Here is a 23,140-nt window from a genome sequence, read left to right on the forward strand (position 1 = left end):
CGAGCCTTTGTGCGGGAGGTACAGGTTAGTCGAGGAAATGTGTACATGTAGATAGGGATAAAGTCACTATGCATAGATAATAAACAGCGGGTAGCAGCAGTATATGTGCGTGGGGGCGGGGGTCAATGTAATAGTCCGGATGGCCATTTGATTAATTGTTCAGCAGTCTTATGGCTTGGGGGTAGAAGCCGTTTAGAAGACTCTTGGACCTAGGCCTGGCGCTCCTGTACTGCTTGCCATACGGTAGCAGAGAGACTAGTCTATGACTTCGGTGACTGGAGTCTTTGACAATTTTTTGGGCCTTCCTCTGACAATGCCTAGTATTTAGGTCCTGGATGGCAGGAAGCTTGGTCCCAGTGATGTACTGGGCCGTACGCACTACCCTCTGTAGCGCTTTACGGTCTGATGCTGAGCAGTTGCCATACCAACCAGTCAGGATGATCTCGATGGTGCAGCTGTAGAACTTTTTGAGGATCTGGGGACCCATACCAGATCTTTTCTGTCTTCTGAGGGGGAAAAGGTGTTGTCGTGCCCTCTTCATGGCTGACTTGGTGTGTTTGAACTATGCTAGTTTGCTGGTGATGTGGACACTAAGGAACTTGAAACTCTCGACCCACTCCACAAAAGCCCCATCGATGTGAATGGGGGTGTGTTCGGCCCTCCTTTTCCTGTAGTCACAATCAGCTCCTTTGTCTTGCTTACATTGAGGGAGTAGTTGTTGTCCTGGAACCACACTGCCAAGTCTCTGACCTCCTCCCTATAGGCTGTCTCATCATTGTCGGTGATCAGGCCTACCACGGTTGTTTCGTCAGAAAACTTAATGATGGTGTTGGAGTTGTGCTTGGTCACGCAGTCGTGAGTGAACATGGTGTACAGTAGGGGACTAAGCACGCACCCATGAGGGATCCTCGTGTTGAGGATCAGCATGGCAGATGTGGTGTTGCCTACCCTTACCTCCTGGAGGCAGCACGTCAGGAAGTCCAGGATCCAGTTGCAGAGGGAGGTGTTTTGTCCCAGGGTCCTTAGCATAGTGATGAGCTTTGTGGGCACTATGGTGTTGAACGCTGAGCTGTAGTCAATGAAGAGTATTCTCACATAGATGTTCCTTTTGAACTGTTCGTACAAACACAAAAAAATTCTAGAGGCAAGTCGGAAGTTCGGAAGTCAAAGTCTACGACCCTTCGTCGGTGATTGGTCAACAGTAGGGATTATTCAATGAAGTGTTGGAATTCAACGATACATGAATCATTTTCATGCACATTTTTCACTTGAGAAATACTGCACCAAACATCCTAGCAAGATGTAAAATCGCTCGACTAAAATCATAATTAATCACAGATTTCTTAGATTATTTTACATTAATTTGAACTGTTTTGGCTACGTTGTCTCAAGATGGACAAACAGTACTATTGATGTTTTTTCAAATTTTTCAAGCGAAGGTCTTTTCAAGCGAAGGTCGAAGGTACGCGAGCACTCATTTGGTTTGCCTAGGAGCCAGCCAACCCGAAGCATGCCTAAGCCCTTAGGGTCTGAGAGGAAGGGCAGGGTTGGATCCCTCTTCCCCTCTCTGAGGACAGACAAACAGCCTTTAGGGGCTGAGAGGAAGGGCAGGGTTGGATCAGTTCCCCCTCCATCTCATCCAACTCACACACTCACCATAAACACCTCACACACTCAATAAACTCACACACACACAGTATTGTTTAACTAACCTTGTGGGGACACATACTTGATTCCCATTCAGAATCCTACGTCCCCTAACCCTTCACCTAACCCTAACCCCAAAACCTAAACTTAACCCTAACCTTTAACCACTAACCTTTAACTCCTAACACTAACACAAATTCTAAACTTAACCCCTAAACCTCCTAGAAACAAACAAACAGAATGTCCCCAGTTGGTAGAATTTGTGTTTGTTTAGCATTGTTGTGGGGACTTCTGATCCAGTATAGTTAAGCATGTCCAACACAGTGTAGCATCAGTGGGAGAGAGGAGGACAGCCGTGGCTGGGCACAGCATGTTCCAGAGAGAGCAAAACTAGAGCTGACCTACATTACTATCTCTGGCAGGAAACCAGTCCAGCAGGAAGTTATGGAACAGTGTCCAAAATGGTGCCCTGTTCCCTATTTAGTGCACTACTTTTGACCATGGGATCAAAGGGCTCTGGTCAAAAATAGTGCACTACATAGGGAATAGAGTGCCATTTGGGAGGAAGACAAGGACTGCGGTCACGACGCACAGTTCCTACAATTGTGTGTCTCTCTGTGTGTATAATTGCTATCAAGTTTATTGGGTTACAATGCCATCCAAGGGTCAGCTCAAAACGGTATGTGATGCCAATCAGTCTGCACAATGTATTCAATTTGATCTCTATATAACTTCTCTGTGGAGAAATCCAAAATAGCTTACAGCAGGACAGTAACAACAGGGAAGTTGGTGGCTCCAGCCCTCTAGCAATAGGAACAAAAATCTAAAGAGGAAATTACTATGAACACAGCATTATACTCATGCAGACAGCCTTTGGAGAAGAGGAACAAACATTCGGGAAACCCATAACGGCAGAAGAGATAGAGGGCTTGAGATAAGATGAAAAACATCCAGGATAGAAGTGGTGTAAAAATACATTTTCTTTACAATGGTTCAAACCCTTTACTAAGGTACAGAGCTACAGTAAAAAATTATTGTTGAATAGACAGAATCTTTAAGGACATCAAACAAGCTCCCTCTCAGATCTGGTCAGGAAGAGAGAGACGGACACAAAGAGGGAAAGAGAGACAAAAAGAGAAAAAAGAGAAAAACAGAAAAAAGGGTCCTGGGAGAACAGAAAGACAGACAGAAAGGGTCCTGGGAGAACAGAAAGACAGACAGAAAGGGTCCTGGGAGAACAGAAAGACAGACAGGGAGAAAGACAAAGAAAGGCCACTAGTGTAAGAATGCTGTTGTTACCTGGTACTCTAGTAATGTTGACTAAATGTCTAGATGACATGGAAACAACACTTTAAAAGCCTGAGTCAGAGAAAGCAGGCTGTCAACTCAGAGGATGTCATGAGTTCGATACGCACACACACATCCCTACAAGGTCCTTGGAAGAATTTGGGCTGAATTGGTGCAACATGGGCTGTCAGTAAAGGCATCACATGGGCGGTGTGTTGTGATTTCCAGCAATTGCGCAAACAGGCTTTTTCTGGCTCAACAAGGCCTGAATGAGGCCAGTCTGCATTGGTCTTATCATGACAACACCCTACAGGCACAGCTCACCACAATACAATGAAGTAACCAGCTATACAACATGCAAACACGCGTGCCCACGCACACACACACACGCACACACACACACACACACACACGCACACGCACACACACACACACACACACACGCACACACGCACGCACACACACCAGTGTTATACAGTGAAGTAACCAGCGAAACTAACACACCAGAGTAATTAAAGTACATACTTTAAAAACAAAGGCATGGTTAAAACAACAGTGCAGATGTGGTTTCCAATCAGCTTGTCATTCTATTTCACTATAATAGGACACTGTGGAGAACCAGTCAGGTTTTCAGTTTGTATTTATTATGGATTCTCATTAGCTGCTACCAAGGCTACTCTTCCTGGGGTCCAGCAAAATTAAGGCAGTTTATACAATTTTAAAAACATTACAATACATTCAGACTTACAGTCTGATCCAATGAGATGTTCACTAATGAAAACCACTAGGAACAGAGGAAACACATACTAATAAATTGGACCCACTGTTACATTTGCTTCACTCCAAATTCAGTTCACATTGGCTGGGATGGAGAGTGAGACATGGTTTTAGCTGGGATGGAGAGTGAGACATGGTTTTAGCTGGGATGGAGAGTGAGACATGGTTTTAGCTGGGATGGAGAGTGAGACATGGTTTTAGCTGGGATGGAGAGTGAGACATGGTTTTAGCTGGGATGGAGAGTGAGACATGGTTTTAGCTGGGATGGAGAGTGAGACATGGTTTTAGCTGGGATGGAGAGTGAGACTTGGTTTTAGCTGGGATGGAGAGTGAGACATGGTTTTAGCTGGGATGGAGAGTGAGACATGGTTTTAGCTGGGATGGAGAGTGAGACATGGTGAAACAGCTGGATTGGATCAAACCAAATATGGAAGTTAGCTTTAGGAATCAGCTCACCTATTAAGAGGATGGGGGGAGGGAACACCCATTAAGAGGATGGGGAGGATTAAGAGGATGGGGGAGGGAACACCCATTGAGAGGATGGGGGAGGGAACACCCATTAAGAGGATGGGGGGGAACACCCATTAAGAGGATGGGGGAGGGAACACCCATTAAGAGGATGGGGGAGGGGATAAGGGGATGGGGGAGGGAACACCCATTAAGAGGATGGGGGAGGGGGGAGGATGGAACACCCATTAAGAGGATGGGGGAGGGAACACCCATTAAGAGGATGGGGGAGGGAACACCCATTAAGAGGATGGGGGAGGGAACACCCATTAAGAGGATGGGGGAGGGAACACCCATTAAGAGGATGGGGGGAGGGAACACCCATTAGGAGGATGGGGGGAGGGAACACCCATTAAGAGGACACTGACGTATACGCTGACTCGGTGAGCGAGTTTATTAGCAAGTGCATTGGTGATGTTGTACCCACTGTGACTATTAAAACCTTCCCGAACCAGAAACCGTGAATTGATGCCAGCACTCGCGCATAACTGAAAGCGCGAACCACCGCTTTTAATCATGGCATGGCAACTGGAAACATGACTGAATACAAACAGTGTAGCTATTCCCTCCGCAAGGCAATCAAACAAGCAAAGCTTCAGTATAGAGACAAAGTAGAGTCGCAATTCAACAGATCAAACAGGAGATGTGTGTGGCAGGGTCTACAGTCAGCCACAGATTACAAAAAGAAAACCAGCCCCGTCGCGCACATCGATGTCTTGCTCCCAGACAAATTAAACAACTTCTTTGCTCGCTTTGAGGACAATAAAGTGCCACTGACATGGCCCGCTACCAAAGCCTGTGGGCTCTCCTTCACAGTGGCCAACGTGAGTAAAACATTTAAACGTGTTAACCCTCGCAAGGCTGCCGGCCCGGACGGCATCCCTAGCCACGTCCTCAAAGCATGCGCAGACCAGCTGGCTGGTGTGTTTACGGACATATTCAATCAATCCCTATCCCAGACCGCTGTGCCCACCTGCTTCAAGATGGCCACCACTGATCCTGTTCCAAGAAAGCTAAGGTAACTGAACTAAATGACTAACGCCACGTAGCACTCACTTCTGTCATCCTGAAGTGCTTTGAGAGACTAGTCAAGGATCTCATCACCTCCACCCTACCTGATACCCTAGACCCACTCCAATTTGCTTACCGCCCCAATAGGTCCACAGACGACGCAATCACCATCACACTGCACACTGCCCTATCCATCTGGACAAGAGGAATACCTATGTAAGATTGCTATTCATTGTCTACAGCTCAGCATTTAACACCATAGTACCTTCAAAACTCGTCATTAAGCTCGAGACCCTAGGTCTCGACCCCGCCCTGTGCAACTGGGTCTTTGACTTTCTGACGGGCCCCACCCGGGTGGCGAGGGTAGGAAACAACATCTCCACCCTGCTGATCCTCAACACTGGGGCCCCACAAGGGTGCGTTCTCTATAATTTGCAAATAAATTCTTTAAAAATCCTACAATGTGATTTTCTGGATTTGTTTCTCATTTTGTCTGTCATAGTTGAAGTGTACATATGATGAAAATTACAGGCCTCTCTCATCTTTTTAAGTGGGAGAACTTGCACAATTGGTGGCTGACTAAATACTTTTTTGCCCCACTGTATATACTGTATTCTATACCATCTACTGCATCTTGCCTATGCCGCACAGCCATCGCACATCCATATATTTATTTGTACATATTCTTATTCATCCCTATACATTTGTGTGTATAAGGTAGTCATTGTGAATTTGTTCAATTACTTGTTAGATATTACTGCACTGTAGGAACTAGAAGCATAAGTATTTCACTACACTCGCATTAACATCTGCTAACCAGGTGTATGTGACCATTAACATCTGCTAACCAGGTGTATGCGACCAATATAATTTGATTGGATTTGAGTTCAGTTTCAACCCCATTCATGTCAATGCTTTCTCAGTCATCATGCGTTATGGTGTGCAACAGAGTTGTGTGATTCCTCAAGTTATAGTCAGGCCAAGCTTCCTCAAGTTATAGCCTGAGTGCCAGTCTCTTTTGATAATCCACTCCCTGTACTCCATGTCATGTGCCAAAGAGACTGATACTCAAACTAGGCCAGGTAAGCATAATGTGGGAATTTCCACTAACAATCAAAACGTGTTAATTGCCGAAGAATCTAGCAGGATTGCGGAACATGTCGATTCTTCTGAAACTATGTTGCACTGTTTCATCAGCCGAGCGAAAATACAGTTACAGCTCTGTCACAAAAGTTGATTTTCCAGGTAATGTTTGATGTCTTCCTGTAACGCTTTGTTCTCTCTTCTTGGCAAACTAATTGACTGTTTGCATGGATACACCAGATGCCAGACACCTTCCCTAACTGCTAATTAACTGCTGCCAGCTACCATACCTACTGTACCATACAGTAGCGTCAAGCAGTTTGGCTTGGTAGTTGAGGGAAACCTCTGGCATTGCTAGTGTACCAATTCATTAACACACATATTCAGTAGCACTTACTCTATGTCCAAATGCCACAGTTGAAGTCAGAAGTATACATACACTTAGGTTGGAGTCATTAAAACCCGTTTTTCAACCACTCCACAAATTTCTTGTTAACAAACTATAGTTTTGGCAAGCCGGTTAGGACATCTACTTTGTCCATGACAAAGGTAATTTCTCAACAATTGTTTACAGAAAGATTATTTCACTTATAATTCACTATATCACAACTCCAGTGGGTCAGAAGTTCACATACACTAAGTTGACTGTGCCTTTAAACAGCTTGGAAAATTCCGGAAAATTATGTCATGGCTTTAGAAGCTTCTGATAGGCTAATTGACATCATTTGAGTCAATTGGAGGTGTACCTGTGGATTTATTTCAAGGCCTACCTACAAACTCAGTGCCTCCTCCTTGCTTGACATCATGGGAAAATCAAAAGAAATCAAGTAAAAACCTCAGAAAAAAAATTGTAGTCCTCCACGAGTCTAGTTCATCCTTGGGAGCAATTTCCAAACGCCTGAAGGTGCCACGTTCATCTGTACAAACAATAGTATGCAAGTATAAACACCATGGGACCACGCAGCCGTCATACCGCTCAGGAAGGAGACGCGTTCTGTCTCCAAGAGATGAACGAACTTTGGTGCGAAAAGTGCAAATCAATCCCAGAACAACAGCAAAGGACCTTGTGAAGATGCTGGAGGAAACAGATACAAAAGTATCTATATTCACATTAAAACAAGTCCTATATTGACATAACCTGAAAGGCCGCTCAGCAAGGAAGAAGCCACTGCTCCAAAACTGCCATAAAAAAGCCAGACGACAATTTGCAACTGCACATGGGGACAAAGATTGTACTTTTTGGAGAAATGTCCTCTGGTCTGATGAAACAACAATAGAATTGTTGGCCATAATGACCATCATAATGTTTGAAGGAAAAAGGGGGAGGATTGCAAGCCAAAGAACACCATCCCAACCGTGAAGCAGGCGGGTGGCAGCATCATGTTGTGGGGGTGCTTTGCTGCAGGAGGGACTGGTGAAATTCATAAAATAGATGGCATCATGAGGGGGGGAAATGATGTGGATATATTGAAGCAACATCTCAAGACATCATTCAGGAAGTTAAAGCTTGGTCGCAAATGGGTCTCCCAAATGGACAATGACCCCAAGCATACTTCCAAAGTTGTAGCAAAATGGCTTAAGGACAACAAAGTAAAGGTATTGGAGTGGCCATCACAAAGCTCTGACCTCAATCCTATTGAAAATCTGTGGGCAGAACTGAAAAAGCATGTGCGATCAAGGAGGCCAACAAACCTGACTCAGTTAAACCAGCTCTGTCAGAAGGAATGGGCCAAAATTCACCCAACTTATTGTGTGAAGCTTGTGGACGGCTACCTGAAACGTTTGGCCCAAGTTAAACAATTTAAAGGCAATGCTACCAAATACTAATTGAGTGTATGTAAACTTCACTGATCCACTGAGAATGTGACGAAATAAAAGCTGAAATAAATCATTCTTTCTACTATTTTTCTGACATTTCACATTCTTAAAATAAAGTGGTGATCCTAACCGACCTAAGACAGGGAATTTTTAATAGGATAAAATGTCAGGAATTGTGAAAAACTGAGTTTCAATGTATTTGGCTAATGTGTATGCACAGTCGTGGCCAAAGGTTTTGAGAATGACACAAATATACATTTTCACCAAGTCTGCTGCTTCAGTGTCTTTAGATATTTTTGTCAGATGTTACTATGGAATACTGAAGTATAATTACAAGCATTTCATAAGTGTCAAAGGCTTTTATTGACAATTACATGAAGTTGATGCAAAGAGTCAATATTTGCAGTGTTGACCCTTCTTTTTCAAGACCTCTGAAATCCGCCCTGGCATGCTGTCAATTAACTTCTGGGCAGCCCATTCTTGCATAATCAATGCTTGGACTTGGTCAGAATTTGTGGGGTTTTGTTTGTCCACCCGCCTCTTGAGGATTGACCACAAGTTCTCAATGGAATTAAGGTCTGTGGAGTTTCCTGGCCATGGACCCAAAATATCAATGTTTTGTTCCCCGAGCCACTTAGTTATCACCTTTGCCTTTATGGCAAGGTGCTCCATCATGCTGGAAAAGGCATTGTTCGTCACCAAACTGTTCCTGGATGGTTGGGAGAAGTTTCTCTCGGAGGATGTTTTGGTACCATTCTTTATTCATGGCTGTGTTCTTCAGCAAATTTGGGAGTGAGCCCACTCCCTTGGCTGAGAAGGAACCCCACACATGAATGGTCTCAGGATGCTTTACTGTTGGCATGACACAGGACTGATGGTAGCGCTCACCTTGTCTTCTCCAGACAAGCTTTTTTTATGGATGCCCCAAACAATCAGAAAGGGGATTCATCAGAGAAAATGACTTTACCCCAGTCCTCAGCATTCCAATCCCTGTACCTTTTGCAGAATATCAGTCTGTCCCTGATGTTGTTCCTGGAGAGAAGTGGCTTCTTTGCTGCCCTTCTTGACACCTGGCCATCCTCCAAAAGTCTTAACCTCACTGTGCGTGCAGATGCACTCACACTTGCCTGCTGCCATTCCTGAGCAAGCTCTGTACTGGTGGTGCCCCGATCCCACAGCTGAATCAACTTTAGGTGACCATCCTGGTGCTTGCTGGACTTTCTTGGGCGCCCTGAAGCCTTCTTCACAACAATTGAACCGCTCTCCTTGAAGTTCTTGATGACCCGACAAAGGGTTGATTTAGGTGCAATCTTACTGGCAGCAACATCCTTGCCTGTGAAGCCCTTTTTGTGCAAAGCAATGATGACGGCACGTACAAAACCTAGACTACAAACATAGAATGCCCACCCCATCTCACACCCTGACCAAACTAAAACAGAGACATAAAAAAGGAACTAAGGTCAGGACATGAGAGCAGTGGAAATGTTTTTTGGTGATTCAGTTCATTTGCATGGCAAAGAAGGACTTTGCAATTAATTGCAATTCATCTGATCACTCTTCATAACATTCTGGAGTATATGCAAATTGACATCATTTAAACTGAGGCAGCAGACTTTGCGAAAATTAATATTTGTGTCATTCTCAAAACTTTTCACCACCACCGTAAACTTCCGACTTCAACTGTATGTCCAAATTTTCAATTATTGCTACAATTTCTCAATCATGTCAAATAAGTGATTCAAGGAAGGGGATAAAGTAAGGATGCATCCTTCAAGTTTTCAAATAGGACTAAATTATCCCATTGAGAGGTACAGGGAGATCACCTGCTTACAGATGTCGGATCTTAATTTGACAAGGAGTGTCGCAGCAAAATAATCCTGCAGCAACAGGATGTTAAATCGATAATGTTGCATGACTGGTGGTTAGGCTATTAGCTGGGCAAAATTAGGCTACATTAAAAGTACAAGACTGTTAATATGTTAACTGTTAATACATTAACTGTTAATACTGCTATGTGTTATTGTGTGTTTTCAGTTCATTTATGTAAATCCTGAGGCTCATCTGGAGGGAAGCCAAAGTCATTCCACTACCCAGGAGTGGTGAAGCAGCTTTTACTGGTTCTAACAGCAGGCATGTCAGCTTCAAATCAAATTATATTTGTCACATGTGCCGAATACAACAGGTATTCCTGACAGTGAAATGTTTACTTTACAAGCCCTAAACCAACAATGCAGTTTTAAGAAAAGTGTTAAGAAAACAATAGATAAGTACAAATAAAATAAAAAAGAATTAAAGTAACAAATAATTAAAGAGCAGCAGTAAATTAACAAGAGCTTGCTACCAGCTCTTAGTAAAAAATGGTGTTAGACCAAATACAATGCTATTTCTCGGTAAACAAATTAACAACAGACTTTCAGCATGCTTATAGAGAAGGGCACTCAACATGTACAGCACTGACACAAATGACTGATGATTGGTTGAAAGAAATTGATAATAAGAAGATTGTGGGACTTGTACTGTTAGATTTCAGTGCAGCCTTTGATATTATTAACCATAACCTATTGTTGAGAAACATATGTTTTATGGCTTTTCAAGCTTCTCTAATGCCAAACATATAGGGTGTGGTGTACCGCAGGGCAGCTCTCTAGGGCCTCTTTTCTATTTTTGGACCCCAGGAAGAGTAGCTGCTTTTGCAACACCTAAGGGGGGTCCTTAAAAAATACCAAAAAGGAAATTCTCAGCAACAAAAGAGTGATCAAATTAAGATCATATATATGTACTTTGCCCAGCATTGAGAACGATAATGGATATATAAGGAATACATAGTGAATAACAATAACAAAAACAAGGCAACAGTCCCCCAAGAATGATGCAGCCCTTGGGCCAATTAGAGACAACAATTCAAACTAGACTATAATGACAGCAACAAAACATGTTTCCATTGTAGCGACACCGGATGGTCGATATGAATGTTCTTGCATATGTTGAGTCTTGACAGTGTTTGCAACATGTGTACCAAATTGTGTTACAATACAAATATCTTTGACTGATTTATATGCATTTATGTGCCAGACAACGCCCACATAAATGTTTATTGATCAATAGTGGCCATGTTGTTTAAGGTACTAGTCTGGAAAATATTGCGTTGAGGGTCCTTTGTCCATAGATGTCACATATCAAGTTTTGTAATGATCGGTCCTTCGGTGCCAGAGGAGTAGAGGTCCCCTGATCTTATAGGTCCCCTGATGCAAATTTGTTCCTTGTGAGGAGAGGGACCTATGTACCGAATGTCATGACTTTAGGTCAAACAGTGAGGGGTGTGATCTTTCAAAGTATGCATTTTCAATCGCTTGTTATGGCATCACCATCTGGCCAATCGGTGTAATTTTGTAAATACCGGATCTCTATGGGAAGATGCATCATTCACGCAAGTTTTGTCAAAATGGGGTCAGTGCTGTCTGAGATATGGCGTGTGACGAACGTACGAATGTACTAACAGACGGAGACAGATCCACAGTCCCCTCCCAGATTTCAATGTGGGGACAATGAACACAAACAGGAAGATGAGTAAATAAAGGGGGGTTAGGTAATCTGCTTACCTTCCCCAGTAGGACACCCATCTTGTGTCTCCAGCGTCCCTTGTTGAGTGAAGCCACTCTGATCCACAGGTTGAGCTGGGAGTTGTACATCCACACGTCTCTGCCATTGATACGACCCCCTGAAACACACAAACGCAGACACACACAACACTGTTAGCCTGGAGTCTGTATGACTCTGGTCGTGTTAGCCTGGAGTCTGTGTGACTCTGGCTGGTGTTAGCCTGGAGTCTGCTAGCCTGTTAGCCTGGAGTCTGTGTGACTCTGGTTGATGTTAGCCCGGAGTCTGCTAGCCCAGAGTCTGCTAGCCCAGAGTCTGCTAGCCCAGAGTCTGCTAGCCCAGAGTCTGCTAGCCCAGAATCCGCTAGCCCAGAGTCCGTTAGCCCGGAGTCCGTTAGCCCGGAGTCCGTTAGCCCGGAGTCCGTTAGCCCGGAGTCTGTGACTCTGGTTGGTGTTAGCCTACTCAGCTAAAGCCTAGACATTAACACTGGGAGGTAGCACAAAGGTCTCAGGCAAGGTGACTCATCATATGAGAGTACAGTTCACCGAACCACCTCTGCTACACCTGTGTTTCAACTTTGTCATTTTGTTGTCTTGTCATTGTTTTCTTTGGCTGTTTTTACGCATCTGAAAACTGTATTGCCTGAGAGCAGAACCCAAAAACCAAAGCCAGAATCATTCCTAAATTCAGTCCTTGGTGCCAATTCAATCCAAATTGATCTAATAAAAACATGTCTTCATAAATAGAATAAGTTGATCTTGAGTTGATCTTGAACAACATCCAAACTGTGCATGGGTTATGTGTTTGGGCTCAAATGTCAAGGTCACATTTGGTAAGGCACAGCTGACACTGTCTAATCTAAGTAAAACATTTGAGCTAGGCTTTATGGGTAATCTTGCTGATCAGTCTACTTTGACATTGAGCAAACAAAAACACACACGCAACCTGACTTTAAAAAAAAGAAGAAATTACAGGGCTTTCAAATACAACACACACATAAACACACACACAGACACACACCCTGGCCCATTACAACACTATAAAAGAGAAACAGGATCTCTTTGTTCTTTATAGAGCAGCAGTTGGATGATTCTCTACTCCCTGTCTCTGGGCAAACATGTACTTGAAGGAACTGTTTTTTTCTCTCTTCTCCTTGGCGAGAAGCAACAACAACGTGTAGCTAAGTGAACCAGGTTGCAGACATGTTGCTAGCAAGCTCTGACACAATACATTTTTCTCACTCTATCCCTCTTTCTCTCAGTCTCTCTCCATCCCTTTATCACTCGCTCGATTGCTCTCTCTCTCCTTCCACCCCCCTCTCTCTCTCTGCTTCCACCACCCCTCTCTCTCTGCTTCCACCCTCTCTCTCTCTCTCTCCTTCCACTCCCTCTCTCTCTCTCCTTCCACTCCCCCTCTCTCTCTCTCCTTCCATTCCTCTCTCTCTCTCTCTCTCTCTCTCTCAGCACCTGCCTGATGTTACTGCACAGCCTGAGTCAATCAAAAGGCCCCAGTGATCCATGTAAAAACAAAGAGATCACTAAACCAACAGGCTGTTTTTGCTAACACAATAAAAACAACAGAATAGATGCAGTGTAAACAGACAGTTCAACAAATCATGTTTTACTATTTGATATTTAACATGACTATGTTTTCGAGAGAAGTCGAGAAGTAGGTCAAGTTTTTCAAGAGTACATGAGTTCCCTCTGACTTGACATGAATGCTGAGTGTCATAAAAAGAAAACCCTCATCAGAATCATCCTACTGGCTCAGGGGAAACTGATTTCCTCTAAACAAACAGCTGGTTCAGTGTTTGTGAAGCTGTGTTGAGAGAAAGAGAGAGAGAGCTAGATAGAGAGAGAGATAGAGAGAGAGAGAGATAGAGAGAGTGTGTAGAGGAGAAAATATTAACCAGGGGGCCATGGATGTTAGCCAGACTCAGCATCAACAGAATCACTAAACAACGATATGAACAATAACAACCCACTGGGCACACGTTGGTTGAATCAACGTTGTTTGAAATGACATCTGTGCCCAGTGGGAAGCAGCTAAATCAGATGATAAGTCATATTCATGACCAGTATAATCATGTGTCTTAATGACAATATATGATACATATAATCACATATAATTGCTAAGCATTAAGATCAGAAGCCCCATCTTCATGTCAATCCTCCACACCTGCTCCAACTGAGGAGCAGCTGAATTAACAAAAAGACTTCATACAATGCTAGGGCTTATCTCGTAACAATGAAATGAAATGATTTCTCAATCCGCCACGGTCTGTTGGGCTTAGAATAGGTGTTTACCCATAATTAAGGGAGGGTGGCTATAGAGCCTCAGAGACTGGCTGTGTACTGTAGTGGGCAGCAACATAACCTCAGAGACTGGCTGTGTACTGTAGTGGGCAGCAACATAACCTCAGAGACTGGCTGTGTACTGTAGTGGGCAGCAACATAACCTCAGAGACTGGCTGTGTACTGTAGTGTGCAGCAACATAACCTCAGAGACTGGCTGTGCAGCAACATAACCTCAGAGACTGGCTGTGTACTGTAGTGTGCAGCAACATAACCTCAGAGACTAGCTGTGTACTGTAGTGGGCAGCAACATAACCTCAGAGACTAGCTGTGTACTGTAGTGGGCAGCAACATAACCTCAGAGACTGGCTGTGTACTGTAGTGGGCAGCAACATAACCTCAGAGACTAGCTGTGTACTGTAGTGGGCAGCAACATAACCTCAGAGACTAGCTGTGTACTGTAGTGGGCAGCAATTCATGTTGCCCATTGACAAACCTCTGAGGTACTGACACTACTATCAATATACAGGCTAGTGTTTGATCCTGGTGTCATAGAACGGACAGGAGCTGCTGGGGGGGGATGATAACGATGGATGCCATCTGACAATTATTTTAGGTGAAGACGGAGGACAGGACAAAGTAGATGCAGGCATAGTAAACAGCCTTTAACTTTTTTCAATTGAACCTTTATTTAACTAGACAAGTCAGTTAAGAACAAATTCTTATTTACAATGACAGCCTACACTGGCCAAACCCTAACCCGGACAACGCTGGGCCAATTGCGTGCCGCCCCACGGCCGGTTGTGATACAGCCCAAGATCGAACCAGGGTCTGTAGTGACACCTCTAGTACTGAGATGCAGTGCCTTAAACCGCTGCGCCAATCAGTAGCCCTCTACAGGCTACCACACTCTGGCTTCTGTCTATCTCCATCGAACAAACAGAGCATATGATAAGAACCAGTTTTGAAGACAAAACGAAACAAATAAACTTCAAATCCTTTAAAGTGCACCATGACGTTGAACCTACTCATTAGGCTTCCAGGTCTGTTCTCTCAGGAAGGAATTGTTGTTCACCCTCCTACACAGCAGGACAGACCGTAGCGTTAAAAACACCCCTTTAGGAAAAGTCAAGGAGAGGGGCATGCCGAGACACGGGATGAAAAGGGATTTTATTGGACAGCTTTCTCAGAAATGTGTGTACAGTACAGTAGATCATTACATTTGATCTTTGAGTTATTCTGAACATTCCAACTACTGTCAAATACAATCACTGGTGTCTTCTGGAATTCCTGGATTTGTTAGAATCCAGTGAAATGACTTTTCGTTGGGTTGGTTAATGTGGTCAAGGTTAGGATTCCCACAACGGTGAGTGGAGAGGTGAACCGTTAGGTCATATTGTGGTCATAGACAGTGAGTGTTGTGAGCTGAAGTATGCAGTCACTTGTCCCATCCAGAATCATGTTTAGGGTCATGGTCACAGTCATGGTTCAGACAAACTGGGCTTTACTGCAGCTGTACTGATGGACACCCACCAGAGTATGTGTGTGAGAGCCACAGAAGGAAGAAAATAGAGGATGGTAGAGAGAGGGAGAGAGAGAGAGAGGGAAGGAAGGAGAGAGACAGGGAGAGAGAGAGAGAGAGAGAGAGAGAGAGGGAAGGGGAGAGAGAGAAAGAGGGAAGGAGAGAGAGAGAAAGAGGGAAGGAGAGAGAGAGGGAGAGATAGGGGGAGGAGAGAGAGAGGGAGAGAGAGCAAGAGAAGGAAGGAGAGAAAGAAGGAGAGGGAGAGATAGAGGGTCATAAATAATAAGAGGAGGAATGGATAACCCAAAAGACAGAGGGAGAGGGGAGGGAGGGAGAGAGGGGGACATTATGTTGACATTTCCAGGCATGCCTTGTGGGTAGATTGATAGCGCACACTTGAGGACATGTAGAGCACAAGATATAAACACTGAACTCTTTCCCTCTAGACCAGACTGTGAACTTACAGGGAAAGATATTAACACTGAACTCTTTCCCTCTAGACCAGACTGTGAACTTACAGGGAAAGCCTGAGGTATGGCATTACATTGGAACCCATGCAGTCAGGGACTGTAGATGACATTATCCTACTGCTGCCCTGTTAAACTTGGGCCCAGTGAGGCTTTAAAAAGGGCAGTCTGCGCCACACTTGGTCAGCACACTTCTCCCAGTACTAACCAGCCCGGTCAAAAGTCTATAAAGGCCCTGGGTAGAAGTTCCCCATTGGCACAGATCTAGGAAAAGCTTACCTTCCGTAAACCCTAACCTCAACCATTAGAGGATAAGACTCAGACTGACTATAGATCAGCGTTTTTGAGCAATTTTATCCTCGAAAGCTATAAAGCGCAAAGAGCCGTGTGACCCTGACTCTTGGCCAATGGGAAGAGATGGAATGAGTGAGCTGGCCAATAAGGGCCTCCCTGGGCACTGCGCCTGCAGATTCTGTCCAGATGTTGCTCTCACATTTTCCTCTTATAAAAGAAAAAAAACAGACATGGCAAACTTGACATTAGTTCCTGTTCTTCACTCCACAGAGAGGGAAGACATAGCTGAGTACTCTACAGCTGTGTCTCAATAGGCTGTAAAATAATTATTCCCTTAGCGGGTCTCCTTTTCCTTTTTCCTGGTCAGATCAGCGATTCCTGGCCATCTGGACTGGAAGGATAGGTGATAGTGATAGGTAGAGCCCTATCCAATCCTTCTAGCTATCTCTGGTCATTCAGCAGATAACACAAAGGAAGGATGTTACTACAATTAACCAATTGAAGCAGATGGTTCCCATGTATACTTCCTGGTATTTCCTGATCTCTTTCATGATGACATATTCCATGACTACTAATTGTTGTTTAGGATGGCAGACTGTCAGCGAACAGACGAGGAGCTCACCTGAGACAAGGATGTCGTTACGCAGGGCACAGACGGCGTACTCTGACTTGGTGAACTCTGGGAGCTTGGCTAGGGCCTTCCACTCTCCTGTCACAGGGTCGTAACACTCTGTGTAAGGCAGGTTGAACCCTCCCACCCTCTCACAGCCCCCCACCACCACAATCACCTCTGAGTAGCCAGTCGACCTGCAGAGAGATGGATGGAGGAAGGTGGAGAGAGGGAGATGGAAGGGGGAGAGAGAAAGTGAGAGAGGACAGTAATAAACCAACAATACAGTAACAAGACTCATCAAAATAAACCGAACACTCGTCGCTGTAGAGGAATAAGACAGCACAGAAAGACTGCACAGAAAGACTACACAGAGCAACATTACACAACACAGCACTATTCCAGAGGAACATTACATAACACAGCTCCACTACAGAGGAACACAGACAACACAGCACCACTACAGAGGAACACAGACAACACAGCTCTACTACAGAGGAACATAGACAACACCGCACCACTACAGAGGAACACAGACAACACAGCTCTATTCCAGAGGAACATTACATAACACAGCACCACTACAGAGGAACACAGACAACACAGCTCTACTACAGAGGAACATAGACAACACAGCACCACTACAGAGGAACACAGACAACACAGCTCTACTACAGAGGAACATAGACAACACAGCACCACTACAGAGGAACACAGACAACACAGCTCTACTACAGAGGAACATAGACAACACAGCTCTACTACAGAGGAACATAGACAACACAGCTCTACTACAGAGGAACATAGACAACACAGCACCACTACAGAGGAACACAGACAACACAGCACCACTACAGAGGAACACAGACAACACAGCTCCACTACAGAGGGACATTACATAACACAGCACCACTACAGAGGAACATAGACAACACAGCACCACTACAGAGGAACACAGACAACACAGCTACTACAGAGGAACACAGACAACACAGCACCACTACAGAGGAACACAGACAACACAGCACCACTACAGAGGAACACAGACAACACAGCACCACTACAGAGGAACACAGACAACACAGCACCACTACAGAGGAACACAGACAACACAGCACCACTACAGAGGAACACAGACAACACAGCACCACTACAGAGGAACACAGACAACACAGCACCACTACAGAGGAACACAGACAACACAGCACCACTACAGAGGAACATAGACAACACAGCACCACTACAGAGGAACATAGACAACACAGCACCACTACAGAGGAACACAGACAACACAGCTCCACTGTACTTACTGTACTTAGCTACCTGGCAAAATACTCAAAATACATGTTCTTAAGAACAGAAATAACTTACTAAAGGCCACTGAATATCAATGACCTCAGTAAATGGTGGTGCCCTATCTGCCTCACTGTTTGAAAAGTGCATGCCAGGGCTATGACGTGAACTCCTTCGGTTGGGGGGGGGGATTCACAATTCAGGCAGACAGGCAGACAGGCAGACAGACAGGCAGACAGACAGACAGGCAGGCAGACAGGCAGGCAGGCAGGCAGGCAGGCAGACAGACAGACAGACAGACAGACAGACAGACAGACAGACAGACAGACAGACAGACAGACAGACAGACAGACAGACAGACAGACAGACAGACAGACAGGCAGGCAGACAGACAGGCAAACAGGCAGACAGACAGGCAGACCAGGCTCCACGCCTGTTCTGATCTGCCTGGATACTGACACGGCACTCTTGAGAGACACGTCACCTCCCTGCTAGCTAACTGGCACCCAGCGTCAAATAATACTTAACCCAGACAACTACACAGACCGGAGAAAAGCTCTGTGAGAACCAGTGACTGGAGAAAAGCTCTGTTGAAACCAGAAAAGCTCTGTTGAAACCAGTGACTGGAGAAAAGCTCTGTTGAAACCAGAAAAGCTCTGTTGAAACCAGTGACTGGAGAAAAGCTCTGTTGAAACCAGAAAAGCTCTGTTGAAACCAGAAAAGCTCTGTTGAAACCAGAAAAGCACTGTTGAAACCAGAAAAGCACTGTTGAAACCAGTGACTGGAGAAAAGCTCTGTTGAAACCAGAAAATGTCTGTTGAAACCAGAAAAGGTCTGTTGAAACCAGAAAAGCACTGTTGAAACCAGAAAAGCTCTGTTGAAACCAGAAAAGCTCTGTTGAAACCAGAAAAGCTCTGTTGAAACCAGAAAAGCTCTGTTGAAACCAGAAAAGCTCTGTTGAAACCAGAAAAGCACTGTTGAAACCAGTGACTGAAGAAAAGCTCTGTTGAAACCAGAAAAGCACTGTTGAAACCAGTGACTGAAGAAAAGCTCTGTTGAAACCAGAAAAGCACTGTTGAAACCAGAAAAGCACTGTTGAAACCAGAAAAGCTCTGTTGAAACCAGTGACAGGAGAAAAACTCTGTTGAAACCAGTGACAGGAGAAAAGCACTGTTGAAACCAGAAAAGCTCTGTTGAAACCAGAAAAGCACTGTTGAAACCAGTGACTGAAGAAAAGCACTGTTGAAACCAGTGACTGAAGAAAAGCTCTGTTGAAACCAGTGACTGGAGAAAAGCTCTGTTGAAACCAGAAAAGCTCTGTTGAAACCAGAAAAGCTCTGTTGAAACCAGAAAAGGTCTGTTGAAACCAGAAAAGCACTGTTGAAACCAGTGACAGGAGAAAAGCTCTGTTGAAACCAGAAAAGCTCTGTTGAAACCAGAAAAGCACTGTTGAAACCAGAAAAGCTCTGTTGAAACCAGAAAAGCTCTGTTGAAACCAGAAAAGCTCTGTTGAAACCAGTGATGTCTAAAATAGCAGATGTGTCTATGTGGCTATAAAGACTTAAACTTATCTGCTAACACTTATCTGCTAACACTTATCTGCTAACACTTATCTGCTAACACTTATCTGCTAACACTTATCTGCTAACACTCATCTGCTAACACTTATCTGCTAACACTTATCTGCTAACACTTATCTGCTAACACTTATCTGCTAACACTTATCTGCTAACACTTATCTGCTAACACTTATCTGCTAACACTTATCTGCTAACACTTATCTGCTAACACTTATCTGCTAACACTCATCTGCTAACACTTATCTGCTAACACTCATAACACAGAAAACATAAAGACACATACATACTCTAACATGTAACACAGAATACATAGACACATACATACTCTAACATGTAACACAGAATACATAGACACATACATACTCTAACATGTAACACAGAATACATAACAACATCACACAGAAACTTCTCTGTGGATGAACTCATCACTCACATGGACCTATGTATATCGTACACAAACAAACATCCTTCAAATAATTCCTCATGGACACAAACACGGCTGTATGTGACTCGCTGCTTCACTACTGCTATTAAAACTAGACCGAACGGTACGAATGTTTCAGGCGACAAAGGCTTGCAACATAGCAGTTATTCTGGTAGGAAACTAGAATGTGTATGGACAAGCTCTTCTATCTCATGACACAATTTCATTACAAAACAGGATTATTAAACAAACCTTCCCTCAATGAAGGGTCTGTCTGCACAATAACACAGCAGGCACATATTCATGTTGTAACTCAAAACCATCTACTGTGGAAGAGAAAATCAAATTTATTTGTCACATACACATGGTTAGCAGATGTTAATGCGAGTGTAGCGAAATGCTTGTGCTTCTAGTTCCGACAATGCAGTAATAAACAACGAGTAATCTAACTAACAATTCCAAAACTACTACCTTATACACACAAGTGTAAAGGGATAAAGAATATGTACATAAAGATATATGAATGAGTGGTGGTACAGAGCGGCATAGGCAAGATGCAGTAGATGGTATCGAGTACAGTATATACATATGAAATGAGTAATGTAGGGTATGTAAACAAAGTAGCATAGTTTAAAGTGGCTAGTGATACATGTATTACATAAAGATGCAGTAGATGATATAGAGTACAGTATATAAGTAGACATATGAGATGAATAATGTAGGGTATGTAAACATGATATTAAAGAGCATTGTTTAAAGTGGCTAGTGATATATTTTACATCAATTCCCATCAATTCCCATTATTAAAGTGAGTCAGTGTGTTGGCAGCAGCCACTCAATGTTAGTGGTGGCTGTTTAACAGTCTGATGGCCTTGAGAAAGAAGCTGTTTTTCAGTCTCTCGGTCCCAGCTTTGATGCACCTGTACTGACCTCGCCTTCTGGATGATAGTGGGGTGAACAGGCAGTGGCTCGGGTGGTTGTTGTCCTTGATGATCTTTATGGCCTTCCTGTGACATCGGGTGGTGTAGGTGTCCTGGAGGGCAGGTAGTTTGCCCCCGGTGATGCATTGTGCAGACCTCACTACCCTCTGGAGAGCCTTACGGTTGTGGGCGGAGCAGTTGCCGTACCAGGCGGTGATACAGCCCGACAGGATGCTCTCGATTGTGCATCTGTAGAAGTTTGTGAGTGCTTTTGGTGACAAGCCAAATTTCTTCAGCCTCCTGAGGTTGAAGAGGCGCTGCTGCGCCTTCTTCACGATGCTGTCTGTGTGGGTGGACCAATTCAGTTTGTCTGTGATGTGTATGCCGAGGTACTTAAAACTTACTACCCTCTCCACTACTGTCCCATCGATGTGGATAGGGGGGTGTTCCCTCTGCTGTTTCCTGAAGTCCACAATCATCTCCTTAGTTTTGTTGACGTTGAGTGTGAGGTTATTTTCCTGACACCACACTCCGAGGGCCCTCACCTCCTCCCTGTAGGCCGTCTCGTCGTTGTTGCTAATCAAGCCTACCATTGTATTGTCGTCCGCAACCTTGATGACTGAGTTGGAGGCGTGCGTGGCCACGCAGTCGTGGGTGAACAGGGAGTACAGGAGAGGGCTCAGAACGCACCCTTGTGGGGCCCCAGTGTTGAGGATCAGCGGGGTGGAGATGTTGTTACCTACCCTCACCACCTGGGGGCGGCCCGTCGGGAAGTCCAGTACCCAGTTGCACAGGGCGGGGTCGAGACCCAGGGTCTCGAGCTTGATGACGAGTTTGGAGGGTACTATGGTGTTAAATGCTGAGCTGTAGTCGATGAACAGCATTCTCACATAGGTATTCCTCTTGTCCAGATGGGTTAGGGCAGTGTGCAGTGTGGTTGAGATTGCATCGTCTGTGGACCTATTTGGGTGGTAAGCAAATTGGAGTGGGTCTAGGGTGTCAGGTAGGGTGGAGGTGATATGGTCCTTGACTAGTCTCTCAAAGCACTTAATGATGACGGAAGTGAGTGCTACGGGGTGGTAGTCGTTTAGCTCAGTTACCTTAGCTTTCTTGGGGAAAGGAACAATGGTGGACCTCTTGAAGCATGTGGGAACAGCAGACTGGGATAAGGATTGATTGAATATGTCCGTAAACACACCAGCCAGCTGGTCTGCGCATGCTCTGAGGGCGCGGCTGGGGATGCCGTCTGGGCCTGCAGCCTTGCGAAGGTTAACACGTTTAAATGTTTTACTCTCCTCGGCTGCAGTGAAGGAGAGTCCTCATGTTTTGGTTGCAGGCCGTGTCAGTGGCACTGTATTGTCCTCAAAGCGGGCAAAAAAGTTATTTAGTCTGCCTGGGAGCAAGACATCCTGGTCCGTGACAGGGCTGGTTTTCTTTTTGTAATCCGTGATTGACTGTAGACCCTGCCACATACCTCTTGTGTCTGAGCCGTTGAATTGCGATTCTACTTTGTCTCTATACTGACGCTTAGCTTGTTTGATTGCCTTGCGGAGGGAATAGCTACACTGTTTGTCGGTCATGTTTCCGGTCACCTTGCCCTGATTAAAAGCAGTGGTTCGCGCTTTCAGTTTCACGCGAATGCTGCCATCAATCCACGGTTTCTGGTTTGGGAATGTTTTAATCGTTGCTATGGGAACGACATCTTCAACGCACGTTCTAATGAACTCGCTCACCGAATCAGCGTATTCGTCAATGTTGTTGTTTGACGCAATACGAAACATATCCCAGTCCACGTGATGGAAGCAGTCTTGGAGTGTGGAATCAGATTGGTCGGACCAGCGTTGAACAGACCTCAGCGCGGGAGCTTCTCAGACCCAGTGGAGTACTGGGTCTGACACTCTTCCTTTGATCTTTCAGTCATCTCTGTCTGTCTTTCGCTCTCTTTCCATCACTCTCTGTCTGTCTTTCTCTCTCTCTCATCACTATCTGTCTGTCTTTCTCTCTCTCTC

The 23,140-nt window shown here is 44.6% G+C and overlaps 1 protein-coding gene across 1 annotated transcript in view; it reads right to left on the reverse strand.

The window, feature by feature from the left end:
• LOC112237426 (kelch-like protein 24) overlaps positions 1-23,140 on the reverse strand; it is a 47,469-nt gene that overhangs the window by 17,219 nt on the left and 7,110 nt on the right. The window contains exons 4-5 of the mRNA XM_042329015.1: positions 16,927-17,111; positions 11,730-11,848 (exon numbers count right to left, since the gene is read on the reverse strand). Of these exons, the coding sequence (XP_042184949.1) occupies positions 11,730-11,848; positions 16,927-17,111 (304 nt within the window). The remainder of the gene's footprint in view (positions 1-11,729; positions 11,849-16,926; positions 17,112-23,140) is intronic.

This window comes from Oncorhynchus tshawytscha, linkage group LG10, assembly GCF_018296145.1.
Source record: "Oncorhynchus tshawytscha isolate Ot180627B linkage group LG10, Otsh_v2.0, whole genome shotgun sequence".
Taxonomy (NCBI): domain Eukaryota; kingdom Metazoa; phylum Chordata; class Actinopteri; order Salmoniformes; family Salmonidae; genus Oncorhynchus; species Oncorhynchus tshawytscha.